We start from the raw sequence: 22,701 nt of genomic DNA on the forward strand, positions 1-22,701 counted from the left end.
TTGCCAACAGTTGTTCATTAAGGTGGACTATTATGACCCCCCCTCCTCTTTTTGACGTTCGCTCACCCTTATTTCTCCAAGTCCTCCTGTCTGGCTTGCTCTGTACAGCTGGGGGGACTGATGTCAGTTTGTATACAGCCTCCGAGCAATCTGGCCTTCAGACGATGCTCCTGCGTTCCGGGCCGAATGTGGGTCGGAGATTAGCATAATACCAACTAATCGTGAATAACATTAGCATCGAGTAAGGCAGTAATTAAAGGGATTAGCGGAAGGGTAGGAATAAATGAGGAATCCCTCCGATGACTGTGTTTATGATATGCTCTGAAGGCTACTGGGCTATGACGCTCCGGAACGTGTTGATGGAAGATCACTAGTGTCCAGAGCAGCCGGCTAATGATGGCCAGGCAGAGTAATCACACTCTGTCTGTGTCAGTGACAGTCAGTGCACTCTGGGCTTTGGTTAATATTGGAGTAACTCAAGAAGAGGATTCTCGGGTTGGGTTTTAGATCTAGAATGATGCTGGATGAGACTACATGTAATATGTCTGATCAGTGAAGTCCTCAGTGGCATTTCCAACATTTTTACTTTACTAACTTTACTAACAGTCTACAGCCTACACTTACATTAAGTTTAAGCTTATAACAATAGCTTCCATCCAAAAGATTTTTAAGAAAAGATGTTTAGGTGTGTCGTTGTAGGCTATGAAAACAGAAATAGTCCGTAATATTTTAAGAATGCCAACAAAGCTTTTTCCATTCAACTTTAGCAGAAAAAATGTTTGTTGTTACCTGAAACGTTGTGAATACCTACACTGCATTTTTTTTTTGGAAGAAATGCATTTTTACATAAATTTTGTGTCATGTGACAGATTTCCCTCACATGCCTGTCACAATATAGTTAGAGGTGTAGTTAAAGTGAAGAGGAGACAAAAGTGTTTTTTATAAGAAACCCTGCCATTTCTACCACTTACAGAGAGAGATGTCCAGAAAAGGCTACACCCTTTCTAAATGGTGCTCTATAACGGTTCCAATGGAACAAAAGTAGTAAAAAAAAATGAAATAAAATAATCAAAATTTCCTTACCTGTAGGTTATGGGGAGGTCAGGGAAGCAGAAAGTATGCAAAGTTGTGATACACATGAAATTAGAGATGGTAACATGTCAAAAGCTTATCTAATTGATAAATGAAATCATGCTACAATATGCATCAACAGTTCTTTTTTTTTTTGCAGAAAATGAAGCACAAAAAGTGACTTTAATGGAAACAAGAAACTGGGCAAACCTTTACACTTTTTTTATTACACCACATGCAAATTGGGCAGAAAGTTGATGGAAATGTAGCTATTATAACAATACACAACAATATAGCAACAAAAAAATTATAGTATTGCATGATAATGTGTTTTAGGCTGTCATCAGGGACTGGCGATCAGAACTGCCATTTTTAAATTGATGAAAATATTGTAAAGCTCTTTAAATAGTCACCCAAGATTCAGAGACAATTTCCAATTTTCTTGAACATTGCTTTTATACTGCTTCTGTTATACTGCTTTTGTTTTTGCTGAAAATTTGAAAATCAACTTTTTGTGTGACATTTCAAGTTAAGGAGCCATATTCCAGCGGGTGTGCTCAAACCTTTGAAGGGTAGTGTATGCTGATCAGTGCTTAAGAACTTTTTAAAATAATTTTAGGTCTCAACTGCCAATGGACAGAGAATGTACGGTACAGAGTGGCTCACACCTTAGAGTGTTAATCATTCTGAACAGGCCTCAGACCCATCTAAGATTTCCCTGAATTCACACTCAGCATCGCCTCACTGATCTCATAAACTTCTCACTCTTAGCACTAATGCAGGAAAAGAGCACAGGTGCAGTAAAGACAGTTTCATTCAAGTCTTACTGCTGAACAAGACAGCTAATGGATTTGGGGTTTGTATCGTCAGGTGGCAATAATTAGCTCTTCCTCGACTTCAGTGGAACACTTAAGCGGTTAGTGGTATTAGTTCCTTCAGACAACATATTGTTCATTTGAAAGGCTGAAAGTGGTTGAAAAACTTGGTCAAGTTCAAAGTTATTAATTATTGTTAAAGATCAGATGAGAGGCATTTCAAAGAGTATGGACAATTTGGGTTCTCTCAAAGCTGTAGCCCTGTGCAGCTGTGGCTGAGGAGAATCTATTTCAAGTAATTAGGGAACAAAAGACCTCTTTGTTGAGAAAAGGGTCAGGAGAGGAGAGAAAGAGATGAAGACAAGGAGAGATGTGAAGGGAAGAGAGGAGAGACACTGGCACTCAGGATGCAGTTAACATGGTAATGGAGTGGCCCAATCTCCTGATTACAGAAAGGCAAAGCTTATAGACTTAAAAATAAGGGTCTCAAAAAGGCTTCTTTAGAGCACAGAGGAACCATTTTTGGTTCCCTGAAGAACCATTTTGTCAATGAGAATCTAAAGAACTTCCACATGATGTAAGGGGCCTATACTAAAGCTGTGTGTGAAAGGTCTGAAGTATTTAAAAACATTATTATCATAACATTATATAGTGAATGGATGACTTGACCTCGAAATAACATTGCGAAAGTTAGATTCTGACTTTTAAACAAATATTTGTATCATATTTCACATTAACAAGGACTGAGCTGAGTAGCATAAGCAAGGACTGTAATCACCTTCAGGCAACTTCATTCTTGAATAATGCTGAGAGTAGAAGTGATTTTAAATAAAAAGCAAATGTTGTGTCTGCACTGGTGCATCATAGAGCTGGATTTTAATGTGACATGGTTGCTTGATGCTCCTCGCTGCCCCTCATCAGAGGTGGTGGAAGTTCCTTACTCAAGTAAAAGTACAAAAAAAAGTATGACTTTGATTTTTTTAATTAAGTAAAAAAAAATGTAAAAGTATTTATTTAACAAAAGATGTTTAGGTGTGTCATTACAGGTGTTCTTCATTGAGCGTTAATTAGATGTATGCAACCGTAAGTGTCCTTGGGTCCTAGAAAAGCGCTATTCAAATGTCATTTATTATTATTATTATTATTATTATTATTATTATTATTACTACGTTAAGCATATGTAATGGTTTATGCTAGACCTACATGCATCATCTGCATAATCATACAAATGACAGATTTTAATAGGAGTTTTGGTTTTTGGGTTGTTATTTATTTATTTATTTATTTATTTATTTAATAATTATTAGTTTTTGAGCATATGCCAATTTCTTGATTGAAATAGCTAAATAAAAGAGAGAGTCATGAGCCTGGTTTGAAGTGGTTTGCTGTAAGCAGAAAGTACAGATATTTTTTTATGTAGTGAGTAAAATTGAAAGCTATTAAATGACAGAAATACTCAGGTAAAGCACAGATACATTATATAGTAAATTACATTATCTCAATTTACAGTATACAGAATTACAAAAGTACAGTAACAAAGTATTTAACTTACTAAGTACAGTAATAAAGTACTTATAATTAGTTACTTCCCACCCCTGCTCCTAATATCATACTGCCCAGAGTTAATCTCTTTAACACTACTAACAGTCACTTATGCTGCTTTTTCTAACCAATGACGAACTCGACTTGGTTGTGTTTGTGAGGTTCATGTCAGAAAGAGACAAAAGGCCTGGTGGTTGTGTAACGTTTTGGGTTATTAGCTGGCGTCTAGATTTTGGCACAGGCCTACATTACAGGTGTTTTTGAACACAAATTTAGCTAAAATAAAACATGGGTTAATTGTGTACATTTAAAAATTACTTTACTGTAATTTACAGTACTTTATGTTGATATGTCTTTCAGATTACTTTCAGCAAATGCTTCAGGTGATGCTTCCTTGTGGGAACCCCCCCCCCACAAAAAATGGGACCATTATATATATATATACATATCTGTCTGTCTGTCTGTCTGTCCATCCATTAATCCAACTATTTGTCTAAACGTCTGTTCATAAAGTAATATATCATTGATCATTGCATATCTTAAATGGTAAATTTACAGAAACAGCAAAAAACATTCTTATAACATGTAAAGGAAATTAATGTAACATGATTTTTTCCAAATAATTCTGGACGATTTCAGTTGCTCTGTTAATTTTAACACAATGCAAAGAGTAACTGGAGTCACTGCCATAACACACTATAAAAAGAAAATAAAAGAATTTATATGACGGTGTTAATACATATATATCAGGAGTAATCATTACCCAATGAAAGATGTACTACTAAAAATTTTCACTTGGGAACTGCACTTCAAATATTTCATATCAAATACATAACTGAGCAGCTGTTGTTCTGTTATGATTGTGGTTAATTAAGATACCGACTATAATACAAACACATGTTCTGCGACCAGACAGAAACAAAGCCCTGCAGAAATGCTCATTTCATGTGACATAGGTGCATGCTTGTCATGTCAATCAAGACCCACTGAAGTGAGGCATACATTCAAAAAGCAAGCGAGTACACAGCAGTTTTGTCTTGCTTCTCTGTGAAGGCCTGCTGTCTTTTTCTTTGTGCTTTGTGTGGTGTGTGTGCATGTGTGTGTAAATGAGGTGCAGAGGTTTTGGCAGAGTTCCTTGTTGACTCTGTGCTTTCTCCTTGTTTATTTGTATACAGCTCTTTGTTGCTCTTGCACTTGACTGCCTAGTTAGTGATTTCAAGGAACAAGAGGCATCTTTCATGGTTTCCAGCAGGTGCAAAGGATTTCCCACTGTATGTGGGAACACTCACTCTCACACAAACTTGATCTCTTTCAGGCAGTATTTAGATTACTATTATGGTAAAATAGTGTTTTTACGTTTTGTCTCTAAGGCCATCTGTATATTCTGCTTCACCATGCATATGTCTTGTATTTTAATCAAGGAAACTGCTGTGGTTTTGTTGATGATCCCAAACTGATCGCCAGGTTAACTGTCAGATACTAAACATGTAAACTTTTCTGTTCTGCTCTAAACTACAGATATTTGGTTGTTTGGTCAGTTTGAACCTCTGGTCATAGTCTTTGAGCCTTCATTAGATGACAGAATAGGTCATTATTATCTTTGTTAACAATTATTATCTGTACTTTTTTTTTTTGCTCATCAAGTCGAGGTCAATGGAAAAACAGTTACATTTAAGAAATATCAACTGGTACAAACTCACTCGTCAAATGGTTGGTAATGCTAACACAGCATGTACAAAGTCAATTCAATGTATTGTTCACCATTGTCCAAGTGACCTCTGTGCTTGAAAATAAAAGGACGAAGTACTCCAGCATTGCACTGTAAATGTAGTAACTCATTGATTCAGTTTGCTCATAAAGTTTCTCCTATCAGTTAAACAGAAACACTTCCAAATACCCACATTTTTAACAAAGTGCACGCTTTTTCAGTAGTAAGAGTTTGTAGGTGTTCTGTCGCCCTCTAGTGCTGCATTCTGGCACACTTCTGAATTCCTAGAGAGCACAATTGTGAAGATCTACTCATGGGTTGTTAGAACAAGTGTAAAACAGCTTAATATAACTTCGCTCTCAGTACTCTTTGTATTTGTTCACAGATCCCTTTGAGACTGAGAGGAAATAATGGACCTAAGAAGAGTTTACTTTAGATGAGTTCTTGTACATCAGTGTTCTTCCAGCTCCAGTTTTATTCAAACCACATCTATGCAAAGCCAAGTCTGGTGCTTTTCCAGGTTCAGCACAACCCGTCAGACCAGCTAATTATAAACGCCTGCAGTAGCCAAATCGAGTATTTATGAGTCTTATCTAGTTATGTCAGAGAACTACGCAGATTTCATTTTTTTTTCTTTTCAGTTTTCTTTTGGTACAAATCACAACGCAGAGCGCTAATTACACGAGCTGCTTTTTTAAGTTGCCCAAGTATTTCGCACAAATAGGAAAATATGGTTTATTTTGTCACTGTTACAGTAAGCCTAAGAGTTTCTCTCACATTATTTAATAAGTGATTAGCCTACAGTCCACGGCTCGTGTTTATGTAAGTTACACGATGAGTTAATACTTTAATGGCACTAACAACAACAACAACACAAAAGTTCACCCGCTTTTATTGTGTTTGCCGTGACCCGGATTCGAACCGGGGTTGCTGCGGCCACAACGCAGAGTACTAACCACTATACGATCACGGCGAGCCACTGAGCGGCTGTGTAAACTCGCTCCACACACCGAGCGCATCCTTGTGGACTCAGTGAGAAACTGCAAGACCTTTGTGTACGTTAAATGTTCTCGTTAAACCATGTCTGAAGATATCTTTAGAGGTAATTATACACATGGAACATCACTGTACCCAGAGGTCAACGAACTGGAGGCCTAATTAAAGACGTCACACACTTTTGTCTACTTTTGAAATAAACAAAACTTAGAATTTGCATCAGGTGACGCAATCGTCTCCATTCTTACGCAAATAATCGAACCATTTAGATCAAACGAACTAGCTGAAGTCAAAAGAACTGCTCATACAGACCATTCTGACGTATAACGTTTGATAATTGTGACGTTTCGCTTTAGGTCCCATTCGTTCATAAACAATAGGTTCTGCCGTATGTCGAGTGTCTTCTGGCTTTGTTATCTTATTCACCAGGTTAAAAGTTAATGTGTAGCTCATACAGTTGATAAAACGAAAACGTTTTGCTGTCGTGCGATCTCTCTTGCCGTGACCCGGATTCGAACCGGGGTTGCTGCGGCCACAACGCAGAGTACTAACCACTATACGATCACGGCGAGCTACCGAGCAGCTGAGGAAGTTAGTCATTTCTTCAGTTTTTATTCCTGCCTACGTCGCTTCACTCGCTGTGTAGGTCAGAGTTAAACGTTGCAAGTTAATATTTACATAAAGATGCGACAGTATTCATACCTCACTTGGCTCCTTGGCCTATGTTGAGCACAAAGTACATCATGTACCAAAATAAAGAAATAAATAAAAGTAGGCTGATAGCGAGTGGCGGTGCGCTGACTCCTCTGCGTTATTCTGTGTGTATGTTCTATTATAGTTGCCTTCGTTCAGACTTTTGTTGGACACAGACAGATATTAGTTAATGTACCAGTCTGTAAAACGTTGTCGGTTACTGTTATAACGCAAATCTAAAAAATCAAATATAGCTAAAAGAAGTCTTAAATCAGTCAACGTGGACCTTCTTTAATATAAAAAACGTATTTGAAAACACAGACCGCGAACATAACATGGCTATTGCTTTTGCTTATATCCGCTGATCGATTTAATTTAACACCTCAGTGGTAATAAAATAACTTCTTAGTAGTCTATTTAAGTGGTGACCAAAACATGAACACCCGACTGAGGCGTGTGCACAATACTCCAGAGTTCAGACTACAGCAAGCTGTCTGCACCCAAGAAATCACCTCCGTCCACTAGCCTCCACCTCCACTCATCCACAGCAGAGAACTGCGCACCTTCACTGAACCTCCTGCATCAGTTCAAGAAACAGCACATTTTTTGACCAAGTGGGTGATCATGTTCTACAATTTAGGAAACGAGACAAAATATTCACCCACACATATTAATTTCTGGTGGGCACAGAGACCTTTCAGCCAAGCTCTCATGGTAGACACATAATTGTAGTGCTGTAATACATTTAACCATAAAGGCCCAAATACAGCTTTACAAACTATTTCTTTCTGTTTTTCCCTCCTATTTAGCTGATGATCAAATTCAGTGGTCTACATGTAGTACATCATGTTAACTTACCTTATCTAGGTCCATTAATGTCTTAAAACACACGCATGTATTACCACTCTTGTGAGGCCTTAACCATATCTGCAATAACATAATTTTAAAAATAACCTAAACTAATCCTAATCCTAAGCTTAATATTTAGCATTCAGATACAAATAAAATGAAGTTATTTAAAAACAAACACACACAAAAAACAAACAAACCATATTCATAAATAAGGGCTAGTAAAGTTACCTAATTTATTGATTTTTTTTCTTTTTTATACAATGCACATATACCTACAGAAAGACATGTTCACAGTCGCACATGCAAATAAAAAAATTATGACAGCCCATGTGTCCAAAAAAAAAATGCAATAAAAATGAGTACATTTAGAATTATTTTTATATCTACTATGACAAGGCTACCAAGATCTATAAATATAAGAAAAACACTGATTTAAATCTATAGACAAGGGCCGACTTAAGCTTGTAATATAAAAATTTTAAATTAATGTTTAATAATTAGAATTTTGAAACAAAATTTAAAGCAAAAATAAAATAATATCAAATAAAACCTGACTCCTATGTTATCGTTTAAACTTGGCTCCTCCACTGAATGATCTTAATGTGTGGCAATTAAGGAGTTGTAGGCCTACAGGGAATGCTCTGTCTGCCTTTATAGCTGCTGCAAGTGCGAAGAAGAGAGAAACTGCACATGACTGAGGCAGGAGCGACAGTTCTGTGTTTGGAGTTCCAGCAGAAGTGTCCTGCACTTTACCTGAAAAATAAAACACATCAGCTTGCCTTGCTGAAAAAAATGGCTTTGTCTGTCAATCTTAGCTGGTTGAGATACTTTAGAACTGTTTCAGAATACATTGTCCTACAGATAACTCAAGTACCTATATTATTATCAATTCTGGGACACCAATAAACAGCATTAAAACAAAATAAACCAACAAACCAAAACAAAAAAACATGTAGGCTGTTATAATGTGTGAGCATTTCTGTACACTACACTTCAAAACGAATTCACTTACCAAATCATTTTAAGCTCACAGTCAAAGCTACTATGAAAGCAGATTTATTCCCTCTTAGATCAACTGGAATCAAAAAGCTAAAAGTGAAGCAGAGGTGAAGTTTTTCTGTTACAGGTCGTTGTAAGCAGCCTGACACTGAAGTGTCCACTGGTGCAGATCTGGACCAATGAAGTGCAGCCTTGGCGAAGAAACAACAGCCTACGGTGTCCTTTAAATGCCTTAAATGGTCAAATTAGATGAATAGCGGCTGGTGTTTTCTTAACACGGCTGAAGCTAATATGCTGTCTGGGACTTGATTAGTCCGAGTTTTGAGGCACGTAAGTGAAAAAAGCTCGTAGCATGACTCGCCATGTCTATCTGTGTTTTAAAATGTGTGTAAAGTGAACATTCGTCTTGTCTTCTTGAGCGCTGATGTAAAGCGGAGCGGAGTGTCCCTCAGTACCTCAGTCTGGAGACTGGAGCTCCTTACAGTCCACACAGCTGCTCGCAACACAACACAAGCCGTCCAGAGAAGTCACGGCAGCTCCTCAAACCCGAGTGAAAAAACACCCACCACAAAGTAACACGTCCATAGGTTGTCAACTCTATATTCAGCTAAACAAGCGAGTAGTTCGCTTAAAGTTTTTCCTTTTCGCTTCTTTTTCCTTCACGCGTCGTCGAGCTCGTCAAGTTTGCGCCGAGGAAGCGCAGACTTTTTCCGCCTCCCTCCAGCACATCCTGTGGCCAAGCCTTTTCTGGACACGAGCGCGATCATTTGCACTTGAATAACGCGGATAAACGGGACATAATTCAATATATCAGACACTAATGGCACTTTTTTCTCTGGCGCTTCGGAGATTTTAGATATGCTGACCAGACGACACAGGCTGCAGATAAGCCAAAATCTCAATTCTTCTGGCGTCTCCTCTGCTCCTCAGTGTCTGAAAAAGGAACTTTTCCTTTTCTAATGGCCCTCTTTCTCTCACTGAGTGTGTGTGTTTGTGGTTGTGTGTGTGTGTGGTGAGCAGAAAGAATCTGACTGTGTGCCACGCACTGCAGCCCGTGTAGCCTCAAATGTGGTTTGTTTTTATAACTATTGCCCCGTTGGCCCACTGCACAAATCTGAGGTCAGATTACATAACAGGTATAGAGAGCACTCATTAAAGGAGCGATCATTGACTTTTAAAGCTTGTCGTTCTTTCTTTGTTTACATCGGGTCTGTGGCACATATTGCCACCGACGCTGTAAGGTTTACATGTCCCATTTCCCAGACGTCATTAGCGAGACGAAACAGTGCAAGTTTTTCGTCCGAACTTTTAAAAAATAAAACAAAAAATAAAATAAAAAGGGCCTTTAAATTTGTTTCTGTTGGTCACTGGGTTGTAATTGTTGTCATTTATAGAATCCAGTGTGTTATAAACGTACTGCCTAACTGGGCAGAATAAAAGCATGTTATTGCCTTTAAAGCGTTTTGATTATTGCAGGAATAATTAGATACATTCTGTTCATGCACTTCAAACATACAAAACAAGTGCTTATTCATAAATGTCACTTTCACTTTTTTAATACTCTCTGCTAAATACATTTTAAAGACAGAATCTGACAATTTCATTTTGGCAAAAGGCAAAAGGAGACGTGGACACTATCTGTCCACACTGATCTGCAGGTTAATCTGCAGGAATGGCAGTCAGAGAGATAACGAGACTTTGTGCATGTTTAGATCATCAGTGTTAACAGTGTAAACCTGAGAGCAGTGCAGTTATACTGTCCTCAGAAGCATGCTGAATGTGTTGATTTAGCACTGTGCATGAGTGCTGCTGTGTGCTTACAGCTGTGCTCACCATCGATCAGAATCTAATATCCAGTCATGTACTCTGACCGCATTAAAGTGCACCGGACTAATCTGTAAAACAGTTCACTGTGAACTATGTAAGAGTTCACTGGAGGCTCTTATGTTCATATTTACAAATGTGTGCATGCAGATCTTCAGCTGGCATGTACTCACCTCTAAAACGAGCTCACAATGTGGAGACTGAGAGGTTTTAATTGGTCTGTTTTAGGTTTAATTTAATAGAAGCAAATAATTTGAAGAAAAAAAAAAAATCCACAGTAGCCTTTATACAACACACACACACACACACACACACACACACACACACACACACATACGCACACACACAGTGTGTATACGCAGGAATTTGTGTTGGTGCCACTACAAACGTTAATTGTGTTCTGATGTGTGTAGATTTTCATCATGGTCAGGCGTGTTTAATGGCTCTGCTGCAATAGAAAGTGTGGCTGTGAGATGGTGGTTGTTGTGGTCTGGACCAATGCCATCATTGTGCTCTCAAACACATACAGTGTCTCTGCCAGCAGTATGCTCACAGCATCACTGCTACAGCATTATTACAATATTATAAAGACTGAACAAAATGGAAAACAGAACATAATAATAATAATAATAATAATAATAATTATTATTATTATTATTGTTGTTGTTGTTGTTGTTATTGTTGGTGGTGGTGGTTATAATAATTCAGTAATAATAATAAATAGTATCTTTTGTTATTGTTAACAAATAATGGAATTTATAATTTATTCATGCATTTATATATTGTATTTTATATAAAATATTGTATTGTTTATAATATTTTTATTATAAGTTTATAGCAATTTACAATCTACAATAAAAACAACAATAATAACTATTTTTGCTATTAGAATGCTAATAATAATAATAACAATAACATTAATAGTAATAATTATAATAGTCGTTGTTGTTATTATATAAATATAATATCAGAGATTTAAATAGTTATATATATAATATTGTTATAAATAAAAATCAATTATGTTTCTTATTATATTATCATTTTATAATTAGTTTATGGAAATGACATTATTATTAGTAGTTTTTTTTTGTTTAATATGGTTTGATATGACTTTGTTATATCTTCATTAAACTAACACTTGCAGTAATTTGTCTCTTGGACTGTGCTGTGATCTGCAGTGTTAGTGTATATGTGTATATCTGTGGATCAGCTCCGCTCGGCTTCTCTCTTTTCCCTCTTCATATGCAAATAGAGCCGCCGGCCGTGGAGCGGAAGTGAGCGGCGCGCTCAGCGCCGACCGGCGCCGTAGCCAATCAGAGCCGAGAATGAGATTCCAAAGCTGCGCAGCTCCGTTTGGCTGCAGCTGCGCGAGCCAGAGAGAGAAACTGAGAGAGAGAGAGAGAGAGAGTGAGAGAGAGAGAGGAGAGAGAGAGAGAGAGAGAGAGAGACTGAATCTGCTGGACTGCGTTCAACCGCACGACTGAAAGCAGCCAGAATCTGACTCGCAGAGGAAGGAAGATAAAAAAAAGAAAATCAGAGGTGCTCGCTGACTTGATTTTGCCGCCTGTCTGCCAAGAATCCTCTTCCGGTGTTCATTTTTTTGGGAAGAGCACTACAGCGTGAAAAGAGAAAAAAGAACTAAAAAGCACATTCTTCTCTGTTTTTGAACTTGAGACATGTGAAGGTACCGGCTTCAGTTCCCTCGGCCTCCCGGAGTCCCCGTTTAAATCCATGCAGTACAGTGCAATGGTACGTTAACGCGGAGTGTGGTGTCTTACTGTCGCTCTGTGAAATTTGCTCTGTTTTCTGTGTTTTTCTGGAGTTTGTTTCGCGGCTCCCCGGCAGCCTGCAGCCCCGCAGCTGAACTGAGCGGGTCTTCGAGAAGTGCCGGTGTGTGTGTCTGTGTATGTGTGTGGGAGTGTGAGTGTGTGTAAGTGTGTGTGAGTGTGTGTGGAGGGGAGATGTCGGACTGTTTATGTTGTGTGTTGGCAGCTTTCCTATGTGGGTCATATCGTCGTGTCAGAAGTCGGTGGCAGAGTTTGCTCCTAAAAGAGCTGAGCAGCTCTTGGCGTGTGTCCTGCTCTTTTAGCTAACTCTTCCCCCTCTCACACACTTTCTGGCACAGTGCAGAACTGAAGGAGAGAGAGGAGAGAGAGAAACTCGGACCGAGTCGTGTGTTTTTAGCCAAGTATCAGGATTGTGTAGTTCACTGTTTGACTGTTTGACTGTTTTTGTTTGTTTTTTTTCTCTCTCGTCTAGACAAATCTGTGACTGAGTTTTATCCAGTTGAGTGTTTTCACTGTTGGTCTGCGTTTAAGCCCTGCGTGTGTGTCACTGCGAGTCACAGGGGGAACTGTCGGTGTTTTACTCTTATTAAAGTAACTATCTCTGTGCAGGTATAACAGCCACAGTTCACTCGGTGCTCCGTCTGTGAGACCGAACTCGCTCACTTTCAGTCCGTTTGACCTTGAGTGAAACCACAGGCTAATATCGCACCGAGGCTAACGCGAGCGAGGCTACAAACATTCACCCAGCACGCTCCATAAAGTCCTGCTCTGTGAGGAGAGGAGGTGTGGAGGTGTGTGGGGTGGGGTGTGGCAGGCTGCACTGAACGGTCGACTTCGACACAAGATTACGTCCTGGCGTGCTGTGAGTCAAACGAAACCGGTTCTTGTGCTCGTTCCGGTCCCGGGAGCGCGCAGACCGCTGGGATACACAACACAACCGTCCAAGTTTTTTTCCTCTCATGAAAGGGCGCCAAAGTCGAACCGTAGTGACATTCTAGTGGTCAGAAAAGCTTGTAGCCGGTCGACTTACATGATTTGATTGCTGTCTTTTAGATACCCTGCCTGTTTTTAGTCACTTTGTGAGCTGAAAGTACTACACTCAGAAAAAAATTAGAGGGGGCGGGGGGGTGATCGTGTAGATGTAGGGTGCCAGAAAAGGGCTATTTGAGTCATTATGGTATACAGAGCAGCACATACAGAAGAGCCCTGAAGAAAACTGAGAGAAATCTGAGAAGTTACCGGCTGCATAAATCATATTGTTAATGAACTGCGATGATTAATACTGTAGACCTGAAACGAAGGTGGCTGACTGGTCCAGTTTGCCCGGTAACTTCAGCACAGTTCTGAAAGCACGTGTTTATGATGGGGAAACATTGTTGAAACGCTACATTTGCCTACAACGAATATGGCTACAGTGAAATATTGCACAATGCGCATTCCACGTGTCAGCTGTAATGATGTTGCGCAGATCGTTATCAAATGTATTTCTCTTTTGCCTAGACCGTGTGTAGTTTTGCTGGGCGTTATCTGCAAACGCTTTGTGGTTTCTCCATGATTAAAAGCTTGATTTGTCTAAAATGTCTGTGCAGGCTGTGCATTGTCCTAAAGAAAACATGTTATAAGCGGCCAGTCTTTCTCTGCCGAGCCAACAATCGTCCACACATAAAATCGCAGTGCAGAGAAGAGAGAAAAAAGTGGGAATAATCCTGTGTAAACTGTGCGGTTAGAGAGGGAGAGCAGAAGGTGGGCTGTGGACACGGAGAGGGGCTTGCTGGAAGAGGAGGAGTATGACTGTGTAATTAAATGAAAAAAAAAAATCCAGAGACTGATTTGTTAGGATCGAGCAGACTGGAGGGTGTTGCCGTATGATATTATATCAAGTTTGAAAAGCAAACACGGGATCAGAAATTTGGCGCCTTCTAGTTTTCGTACCGCGCTCATGACATTCTCGCAGATTCCCCTTTAAAGCCGCAGCAGTAGCAGAGGCCGGTAGCGGCTTTCTTTCTTTCTTTCTCTTTCTCTTTTTTCTCCCACCCTTCACTCCAGCCCGGCTTCTGCTCGGTGTCTGCGGATGCACGCGCGCTCTCTTTAAAGTCTCCTCCGTGCTCTTCGGCCTCGTGTTGAATGCTTCAGTCGGACTGTGTGGACTCGCTCGCTTGTTAATGAGGACAAACTTCCATTCGGCCGTGCACGGTGCAGCAGCGGCGACAGCAGCAGCACGAGCTCCGGAGAATGAACCGATAATATCTGGACTTTACTGACCGATCCGATCGATCTGCATTCGGCGGACAAGGGCACGATGTATTCGCCGATTTGTCTGACCCAGGTACAACTTTTACAGGTTGCTTTATGTGCTGGACCGTCGTTGCTTATGCATAGGCTGCGGTGCAGGCGTGCGCTTGCACGCTGCAGAAGTTTTTTGTTTATCTTATTCCAACAGAATGCATTTAATTGCACTTTTCTGCACTACTCAATACATTTTACCCGGTTTAGGTCATTAACCCATGCATGCGTTTAAGATATAAGCAGTGCTGTTCGTACGTGCTGGCTGAAATGTGTAAGGTGAAGCTCAGCGCGCGTGCTGCTCTATCTCTCTGTCTCTCACACGCGCGCGCTCCGTCACACCGCAGCAGGTATGGAGCTTCGACTGAGGTACCTCTGAAACTTGTGTGAAAAAAAAACAGCAAATAAAGCTGGTTTATTCGGTTTTATATCACAAGTAAATTCCTCTTGTTGAATTTTAATCCCTGCAGATCCACCACTACTGACCTAAACAAAGATTTGTTGTAGAAACGGTGCGAACAGGCTCGGAGTACGCATGTGTGGTAGCTCAGAAGCGTCGATATTTCTAGAAAAAGTAGCAGTTAGCTTGATTTGGACTGGCTAAAACGAAGTTTTATTTCCTCCCTCATATATATATTTTTTGTCTGTCAGAAACTTGGTTGTGTTTGAGCGGCGAGCCACTCTCTCCCAGTGAATTAAGATGAAAACAGTGATAAGGTTGATTCAGCGGTTGGCCAGAGTCCGCCGGCTTTGGCTGACACAATTTTACTGTTTATATTTGACTTGGCATCGTAGAGTGATTGACTGAGATATGAGCACAAAGCAGGACTCAGCCTGGAGGGCCGTGTGCACCGGCGCACAGGCAGAAAACTTCAGCTCACATGCAGCGGCCTTTGCTGACTTTAAATAACTTTAGTTAAGCGTCAGCTTTTAGCACTTTTCTAAAGCTCCGTGTAATTATCGCGTGCTCGCGTGTTTGTGATCTGTGCTTCACTGAACGCAGATATCCCGCTGACCCGCTCGTCGAAAGAGATCCTGCGGTAGGTCACAGAGAGAAACTACCGCCACTGAAAGTCAAAGCTATCAGCGGTGCAATACACAGAGAAATCACTTACCTTTAAATACATGTTAATAAACATAAAGAATAACGCTGCACTGTTGATTTGAGATCTTATTAAAGGTTTCGCCTAAGGACTTTACATGATATGTAGTAGTAATTAGATTCATAAGGTACTGTGTATTAAAGTATATTTCTCTAAATTATTATTTTTTGTTGTTTTATTTATTTAAATGAAGGTTTGTTTTATAGAGAATGTATTATATTTGCAACATTTAATTTATGGGAATATATGTCTGCCATGTAGGCCTAATTGTGAAACACCCACAACATTTTTTCAACCTTTTCAACTTTTTGCAGAAAACACATGGTTAAATACAGGCCTTTTCCATAATTGTAAATATATCTTAAAATACAGATAATCTTAGAATAAGGAAATTATGAGACTTTTTGATGAAAATTGTTTGTGGACTGTAATAAGCTTATAACTCCCTCAAAGAACTAGAAAATTACCTACATTAACACATGAGTGTTCCTTATAAGATGTAACAGGCCTCTATCTATCAATGAATTATAGCCTGTGCAGTTCAATGCTTTACTGAAAATGATTCAGTCTCCCTGTTTTGTTTGTTAAAAAATACAATAAATGCATAATGCAGTACGCCGCATTTCTGTATGTTTAAACAAATGCGGAAAACCACAGTGTGACCCATACTTATGCAGTGGACTGTTGTAGAGTATTTATTTAATTGGGCTGTACAGTTTTGTCGCTGAGTTGCGTTGTGTGTAAGCAGTGGTGGAACGTAAGCTTGGTGTGTGAGGTTATCACGGGGGAGAGATAGGGAACGCAGTACTGGTTGCGGTTTCCCAAAGAGCAGCCACTCGCCTGCATGAGGAACAATATGCGGTTTAACTCTTCCACCACCCATTCCCCTCTACCCTCGTTCAACTTTTGGTGGAATGCAGTAGCAATGTTCACTCATTTCTCTGCAGGGAAAATTGAATCTGACTCTTAACGCTGAGATTTAGAGTGGTGCCAAGTGGTGCTGCTAAGCTATTTACTTTGTTTTTTAATTAATTTAATTTCTTAAAGATTTCACTTCTCAAAGAACTATTAGTGTTCTCTTATAGTGTCCTCTCCTTTAGTGAAACAAGTTCTTCAGTGCACTGTAGCTGAACTTGCCTGTAAAAGATTAGACTGACAGTAGTTTTTAGTGGAAAAACTAGTTACACAAAATTGGTAACAGTTCTTATTCTGGCTCAATTTCGAGGAGATGTATTTTTTGCTTGCTCTACCAAAGACATAATATGTATATTTTTAGTTTTTAACAAATGTAAAGCACAGTCCAAATGTTATGCAGGTCCGTGTAAAATTGGCAACAGATTTTACGTGTTGTGTAATGTAGCTGAACATGCTGTGCTATAGAAAGATGAAAAAAGGCCTGTGCTGTGTAAGGCGTTTGCGAAGCCCCGTAGACTGTTGTGGAATCGGTCTCTCTTCAGTTACAGCTAGCTTGGCAGTGGGAGCTTTTAATGCCACTCTTACTTCCAGAGCTTTGGGGCAGAAGGAATGTGCAGCTTGTGCCAAGGTGCCATTTTCATTGTCCACCTTGGTTTGATTTTAAGAGGGGGCTTGGAATAATTGCCACACATTTGTGCTTACAAATTAAGTGACCCCCTTGGAACCCACAAAACGTCCCGACCGCAAAGCAGACCCACTTGCTGGGAGATGTAAAACTTTTTCCCATTTTCTTTCTTGTTTCTTCCCCAGTCCCCTTTTCAGGTTCTTAACACTCGTGCATATGTCTGTTTGTGTATTTGCATTTAGCGGAGTGAGGGGGTTCTTCTTCACAAAAGCGTCTACGGCTAATAGATTCTGTCTAAGGCACTTTCTCGACAGGCTTTGTTTGCTCCTCCAAAAGGGTTCTCTGGGCTTGTGCTGTGGGGTCGGGCCGCTGCAGGAATGCAGGGCTGCTTGATAAGAAAGCTGGAAAGAGTGAGGGGCGCATGCTCTGGTGTGCCAGCATACAGGGGCTTGGGCTTGGAGCATGCTCGGAGAGAGTGGGAAAAGAGAGAGAGAGAGAGAAAAAGTGAGAGAGAGAGGGAGAGTGAGGCTTTTCTAACTGTCTGCTGTGTGTTGGCACGACGCGAGCAGACGCGGTAAACAGTGGCATCCTCCTTCTGTGTGCCTGCAACACCTGCAGATCCATACAGGCCAGCGCTGCCTCTGTAACCGCAGTGGAAATGGTAGATGAACGCTTTTTTTGATTACAGTCTAATTTTTTCAGTTTTCTGATTTATTATTGTTTCATTTACTAAATGCCTTCAAATGCTTTTTTTTTAAAAGTCTCAATAAGCTGTAAAATGCCAAAGACTTTGTGTACAGTGTATGCCAGAGCATCTTTTGCACATTGTATTCGCAATTGTTTACTATGCATAATTGTTTTAGCGGATTTTGTGGTTTGGAGTCTTTAACTGCATTCAAGTGACTACTTTCACCTCCTTTTGTTTGCGGTATAAATAGTCTGTTTTGTTTGTTTTGTTTTCCAAGCTGTATGATTTTTTTTTTCTTTTCTTCTTAATGTCTGTTTTGTTTTTGGCCGCTTAGCCTCTTGGCTAATTGAGCAGGGAACCTATGCCAAAAAGGTCACTTCTGCTCCTGTTTACTTATTTTCCCCCCTTTTTTCCCCCCTCTCTCTTTTCTCTCTGTTCCCTCTCTCGTTTTCCCTCTCCTCCCAGGATGAGTTCCATCCCTTCATCGAGGCTCTGCTCCCTCACGTGCGCTCCATCGCCTACACCTGGTTCAACCTACAGGCACGGAAGCGCAAATACTTCAAGAAGCATGAGAAGCGGATGTCCAAGGATGAGGAGCGAGCGGTGAAGGACGAACTGCTGAGTGAAAAGCCTGAGATCAAGCAGAAGTGGGCGTCGCGCCTCCTGGCCAAGCTGCGCAAGGACATCCGGCAGGAGTACCGTGAGGACTTTGTGCTCAGCGTGACGGGCAAGAAGCACCCGTGCTGTGTGCTGTCCAACCCTGACCAGAAGGGCAAGATACGGCGCATCGACTGCCTGCGGCAAGCGGATAAGGTGTGGCGGCTGGACCTGGTGATGGTCATCCTGTTCAAAGGCATCCCCCTGGAGAGCACGGACGGTGAGCGGCTCGTCAAGTCACCACACTGCACCAACCAGGCTCTCTGCGTCCAGCCCCACCACATCACCGTCTCTGTTAAGGAGCTGGACCTGTTCCTGGCCTACTACGTCCAGGACCAAGGTAAGCAGATGAACGACAGCAGATGGACGGGAGGGCAGGAGGGAGGGAAGTGTCGCTGTGTGAGGCCGCACACTTTTCCGGCAGAAACGATCTGAGTCAGGCTACAGTGGTCTGAGTGACTCATGCTTGTTAAACTAAACTCCTTTCTTAACTATTCATTAATGTTCTTAACAGTACAACACAGTTCATTTCAGTACATTCTAATACATTCAAAGAGACAGCAACATTTAAGATCTTTGCTTTGACATTATATCTGACAAGAATTTTTTTCTCCTGTATACATCTACATGAAAATATCTAAGTGCATAAAATTAAGCAAATAAGTTAATGTGTTCATATTTTACATGAAATTGTACTTCAAATTATTTCTAAGATACACAAAACTAAAACGGCTCCCCGTCAGATTTGATTGATTTTATTCGAGAAAAATAGTGAACCAGTGAAATATATATAATATGTGTTTAAAAACTTTCAGAAATTTACATATAAGTTGTAGGCCAGTTGCTTTTGTGTTTTTTTTTCGGAAATTTTTTTTTCCTAAATGTGTCTGTGAAAATTAGTGAAATTGAATGGAGTTACTTAATGTCAGACCTGAAATCTGTAATCTCTGCATATGAAAAAATACTAAAAAGCTGTTGCGTAATGTTTGCTTTTTTGATGAGAGCTTCATAGAAAGATTTAGATGCATAACTGAGATACAAAAAATTTGAGATATAAAGAGATTAGATATTAGATATAGAACATGTGTGTAAATAGACCTAAAGTTGCACAAGGAGCTGTCAAAATGAAATATTAAATCTGTAAATCTGTATTTTTAAGAGGTGTTCATCCCTTTCCCATGATCTCTTTGACCCAAGTACTTTCTGGTTTGATACTGTAATTTTATAGTCTTTCTCCCATTGAGAGCGCTCATCATCTCTGTGGTTTTCTAACACAAAACATCTATTCATTTTATTTTATCAGGTAATCCAATTGTTTACAATTACTTTAGTTGTATTTTTGCTCTATAGCCTGTGTGTATCTGATTTTAAATGTCTTTTCGAGGCTTTGGGTTATCACCAGGCTTGGCGCCTCCATTTTGTAAGAGTGGAGTGCCAGGCTAAGCAGAAGGCATAGTGGAAGGACAATAATGGTTGCCACTGGCATCAGGGTTGGCATCACACTCTCTTTTGTGTCTTTGTAGGATGTCGTGCATTCGACCATTGGCACTCACACTGCTTCCTCAGTCTTTCTTATACTGATTTGATCACAGCAGTACAAACAATAATTTGAACAAATTAATGTTAGATTTAAAACCAACTGTTTTCTAAAAAATTAAATAGAATATTTTTTCACACAATTTAAGATTATCAGTATGTTACATGGATGATTAGAGGATGCAATATGGTTGGCAAATTGTTTGAACAAGTTGGTTAAATAACCAGAAATGACTTCCAACATGAACGTAAGTCGGAATATGGGGCTTATAAAGGTATAGATAAACCAAAACAGCAAAAGAAACCATCTCTGGAACGTCATTGTAGATATACTGTCTGATACTTGGGCATTTTTGTGTCTGAAAAGGGCACCAGACTATTAACAGCTACGCTAACAGTGTTGAGTAAATACGACTGGTGGGTTCTCTGTTAGGGCTTAATGTGGGGCAGCAGCATGTTTTGCCCCCTGGACTTCGTGCCCATCTCCACACACAATGCCCTCACATTGTACCAGCGCTCCCTGGGCAGCCATTTTGTTTGCGTTGTGCCAGGAGAGCGGTAGGGAGAGTGCCAGTAACGGAGAATGGTGGTTGGCATCAAACCCTCTTTGTCTGCTTGCATGCCTTTGATTCGTTAGTTGGCATCTGCAATGCAGTGGGCATGGCGGAAAGTTTTTGATAGCGGCAGAATGGCAGCCGCCATGATTTGTCTTTTCGCCCAAATTATGCTAAATATATGAAATGATGGGAATTATTGGCCAGGTCTATGACAAAATTTGCTCATGAACCCAAAAAAAAGTAGCTTAGCTGAATTTAGCTTTGTTTAATACCGTGGCTGTACAGTGCTGATGGTTTTTGGCCTGTTGTTTGAAAACATGGTTCATTGCTGACTGAATCACAAAGTGGCAAGCAACCCAACGGGTAACATAAATGCTTAGTAGTTTGTGCTTGGCCTGGCATTTTATTTCACTACCATATATGGGCAGTGTTGCTAACATTAGCGTTAGCCTCAGCACATGCTCCTGGAGTGGGCATTGGGCACATGGCCTTGTGTTTGTGGGCAGAGTCAGAATGAACTAGCTGGCCTCCGCCACAGCACCATGGTGAACGGCCAGTTGAATAGCCATCAGTGTGGGGGCAGGGAGGACAGGAGGTGGGAGGTGGTGAGCTTAGGCAATGGGCATCACGCCATGCCCTGCCTCCATGCTTTTCCAAACCCACCATTGCCATTGTGCCAGTCTCTGCACCCAGTGTGTGAGTGTGTGTGTTGTTCCGTCCCCTTCTTTCCCAAACTGATTATGATGTTATCATGGTCAGTGTTATCTCACTCAAAACAGTTAAAATAAATTCATAGCTTTTCTTAATGTTTCACTATGGTTCTGACATAAGCCAGGCTTTAATGAGGGTGGGATGCAGTCTGTTCTGTGAGATTTGTGATGTTGACCATAGTCCACTGTTACAGAGATCGTGCAATACCATCGTCTGTATGAAGCAATTTTACACAGACAAAAAGTGCTTAGGTAGCTCAGATACCTTTTCAGCCTTTGCTTACAAACTGCAGATAGCTGTTAAAGAATGTACTCATCTTTCAAAAATTTGTACAAGCTGGTTCCTTACTGGCGCTACAAGTCAAGTCAGGACGTGTGAAATGATGAGCAATTGGCCCTGCTTTTGTTTCGTAACTCTGTGCATACTTTGTGAAGAAGGAAACAAAGTAATATTTGGATTAACATTTTGTAAAGACAAAACTGTTTTTGTTTTTGAACTCTAAAGTGCACTTGTTTTCAGGTGCTGCAGGTTTTTTTTTTCAAGTTGTATATCGTGGTATGTTTAAGCTTAATGAAGCTTAATAAAAAATGAGACTCTCAAGAAAAACATTCAAACAGAAGATCAGGGGGTTTATATCACACAGATATTTTTCAGTACCTTCCTGCCACTTTTTGCAACTCTTTGATATGTGATATTTTTTAGTCCTGTATTTTACCAGATAAACACAGAAATCCAAAAATAGCACTTCTTTGTTAAGTACTGGTTTTGGCTTTTTGTGTATGTATTTGCAATTGTCTGATGTATGACTGTGCTCATACTTAATTTTTAAGGAAAATGAAATTATACGTATAATCAGTGAAGTTCAATTCAGTATTGGCTTTCTTTCATTTTTTGATAGCCCTTTTTTCATATCTGTGATAAAACCTATTGATAATTGTTCTCTTTAGAACCGTTAGATACTCTTCTTTGAAATTTTGCTACTCAGTCACACTAATAACACTGTGACAAGAGGTGTCATGTTTTTTTTCTTCTGTGTCTCTGAAGCAGCTAGCATTTTATGTTTTTTTGCAGTGCTGGTTGTGGATGGATTATTTCTCATTTGTTCTAGTGTGTTAAAGAGGCCTGTTTTACGAGTGTGAGGCTTAGCTTTTGGCCCCTGTGTCAGGACCTCGGCTAAAAGATGCGGCGGGTGTCCTGTGAAGTTTAATTGAGCACAACGGATCTGTGAAAACACAGAGGTGGCCTGCGGTGTGCGGGGGCAGACCGGGGGGTTGAGAGGGTGTGTGTGTGTGGGTGTGGAGGGCTTGGGGGGCACCTGAACCCCCACGCCTCCGTTAAC

At 40.2% G+C, this 22,701-nt stretch overlaps 1 protein-coding gene, 1 long non-coding RNA gene and 2 other non-coding genes across 8 annotated transcripts in view; 1 reads left to right on the forward strand and 3 right to left on the reverse strand.

Annotated features, from left to right (window-relative positions):
* Nucleotides 1-22,701, forward strand: part of LOC118825608 (nuclear factor 1 B-type-like) — a 110,259-nt gene that overhangs the window by 2,432 nt on the left and 85,126 nt on the right. For 2 of the 5 annotated variants that reach the window (XM_036596294.1, XM_036596298.1), the window contains exon 2: nt 18,367-18,898. In XM_036596294.1, coding sequence (XP_036452187.1) covers nt 18,367-18,898 — 532 coding nt within the window. Of the gene's footprint in view, nt 1-11,898; nt 12,250-13,634; nt 14,614-15,352; nt 15,611-18,366; nt 18,899-22,701 lie in introns of those variants that run through there. The other 3 variants (XM_036596297.1, XM_036596296.1, XM_036596299.1) reach the window with 3 other exon arrangements.
* On the reverse strand, nt 6,038-6,109 carry trnah-gug. Its single transcript has one exon. It is a non-coding gene; the product is annotated as a tRNA-His (tRNA).
* On the reverse strand, nt 6,630-6,701 carry trnah-gug. The gene has a single exon. It is a non-coding gene; the product is annotated as a tRNA-His (tRNA).
* Nucleotides 7,887-9,538, reverse strand: LOC118825609. Its single transcript, XR_005008672.1, has 2 exons — nt 8,690-9,538; nt 7,887-8,430 (listed from the first exon to the last, which is right to left on the reverse strand). It is a non-coding gene; the product is annotated as an uncharacterized LOC118825609 (long non-coding RNA).

The sequence above is a fragment of the Colossoma macropomum genome, unplaced genomic scaffold (genome assembly GCF_904425465.1).
Source record: "Colossoma macropomum unplaced genomic scaffold, Colossoma_macropomum, whole genome shotgun sequence".
NCBI lineage: Eukaryota > Metazoa > Chordata > Actinopteri > Characiformes > Serrasalmidae > Colossoma > Colossoma macropomum.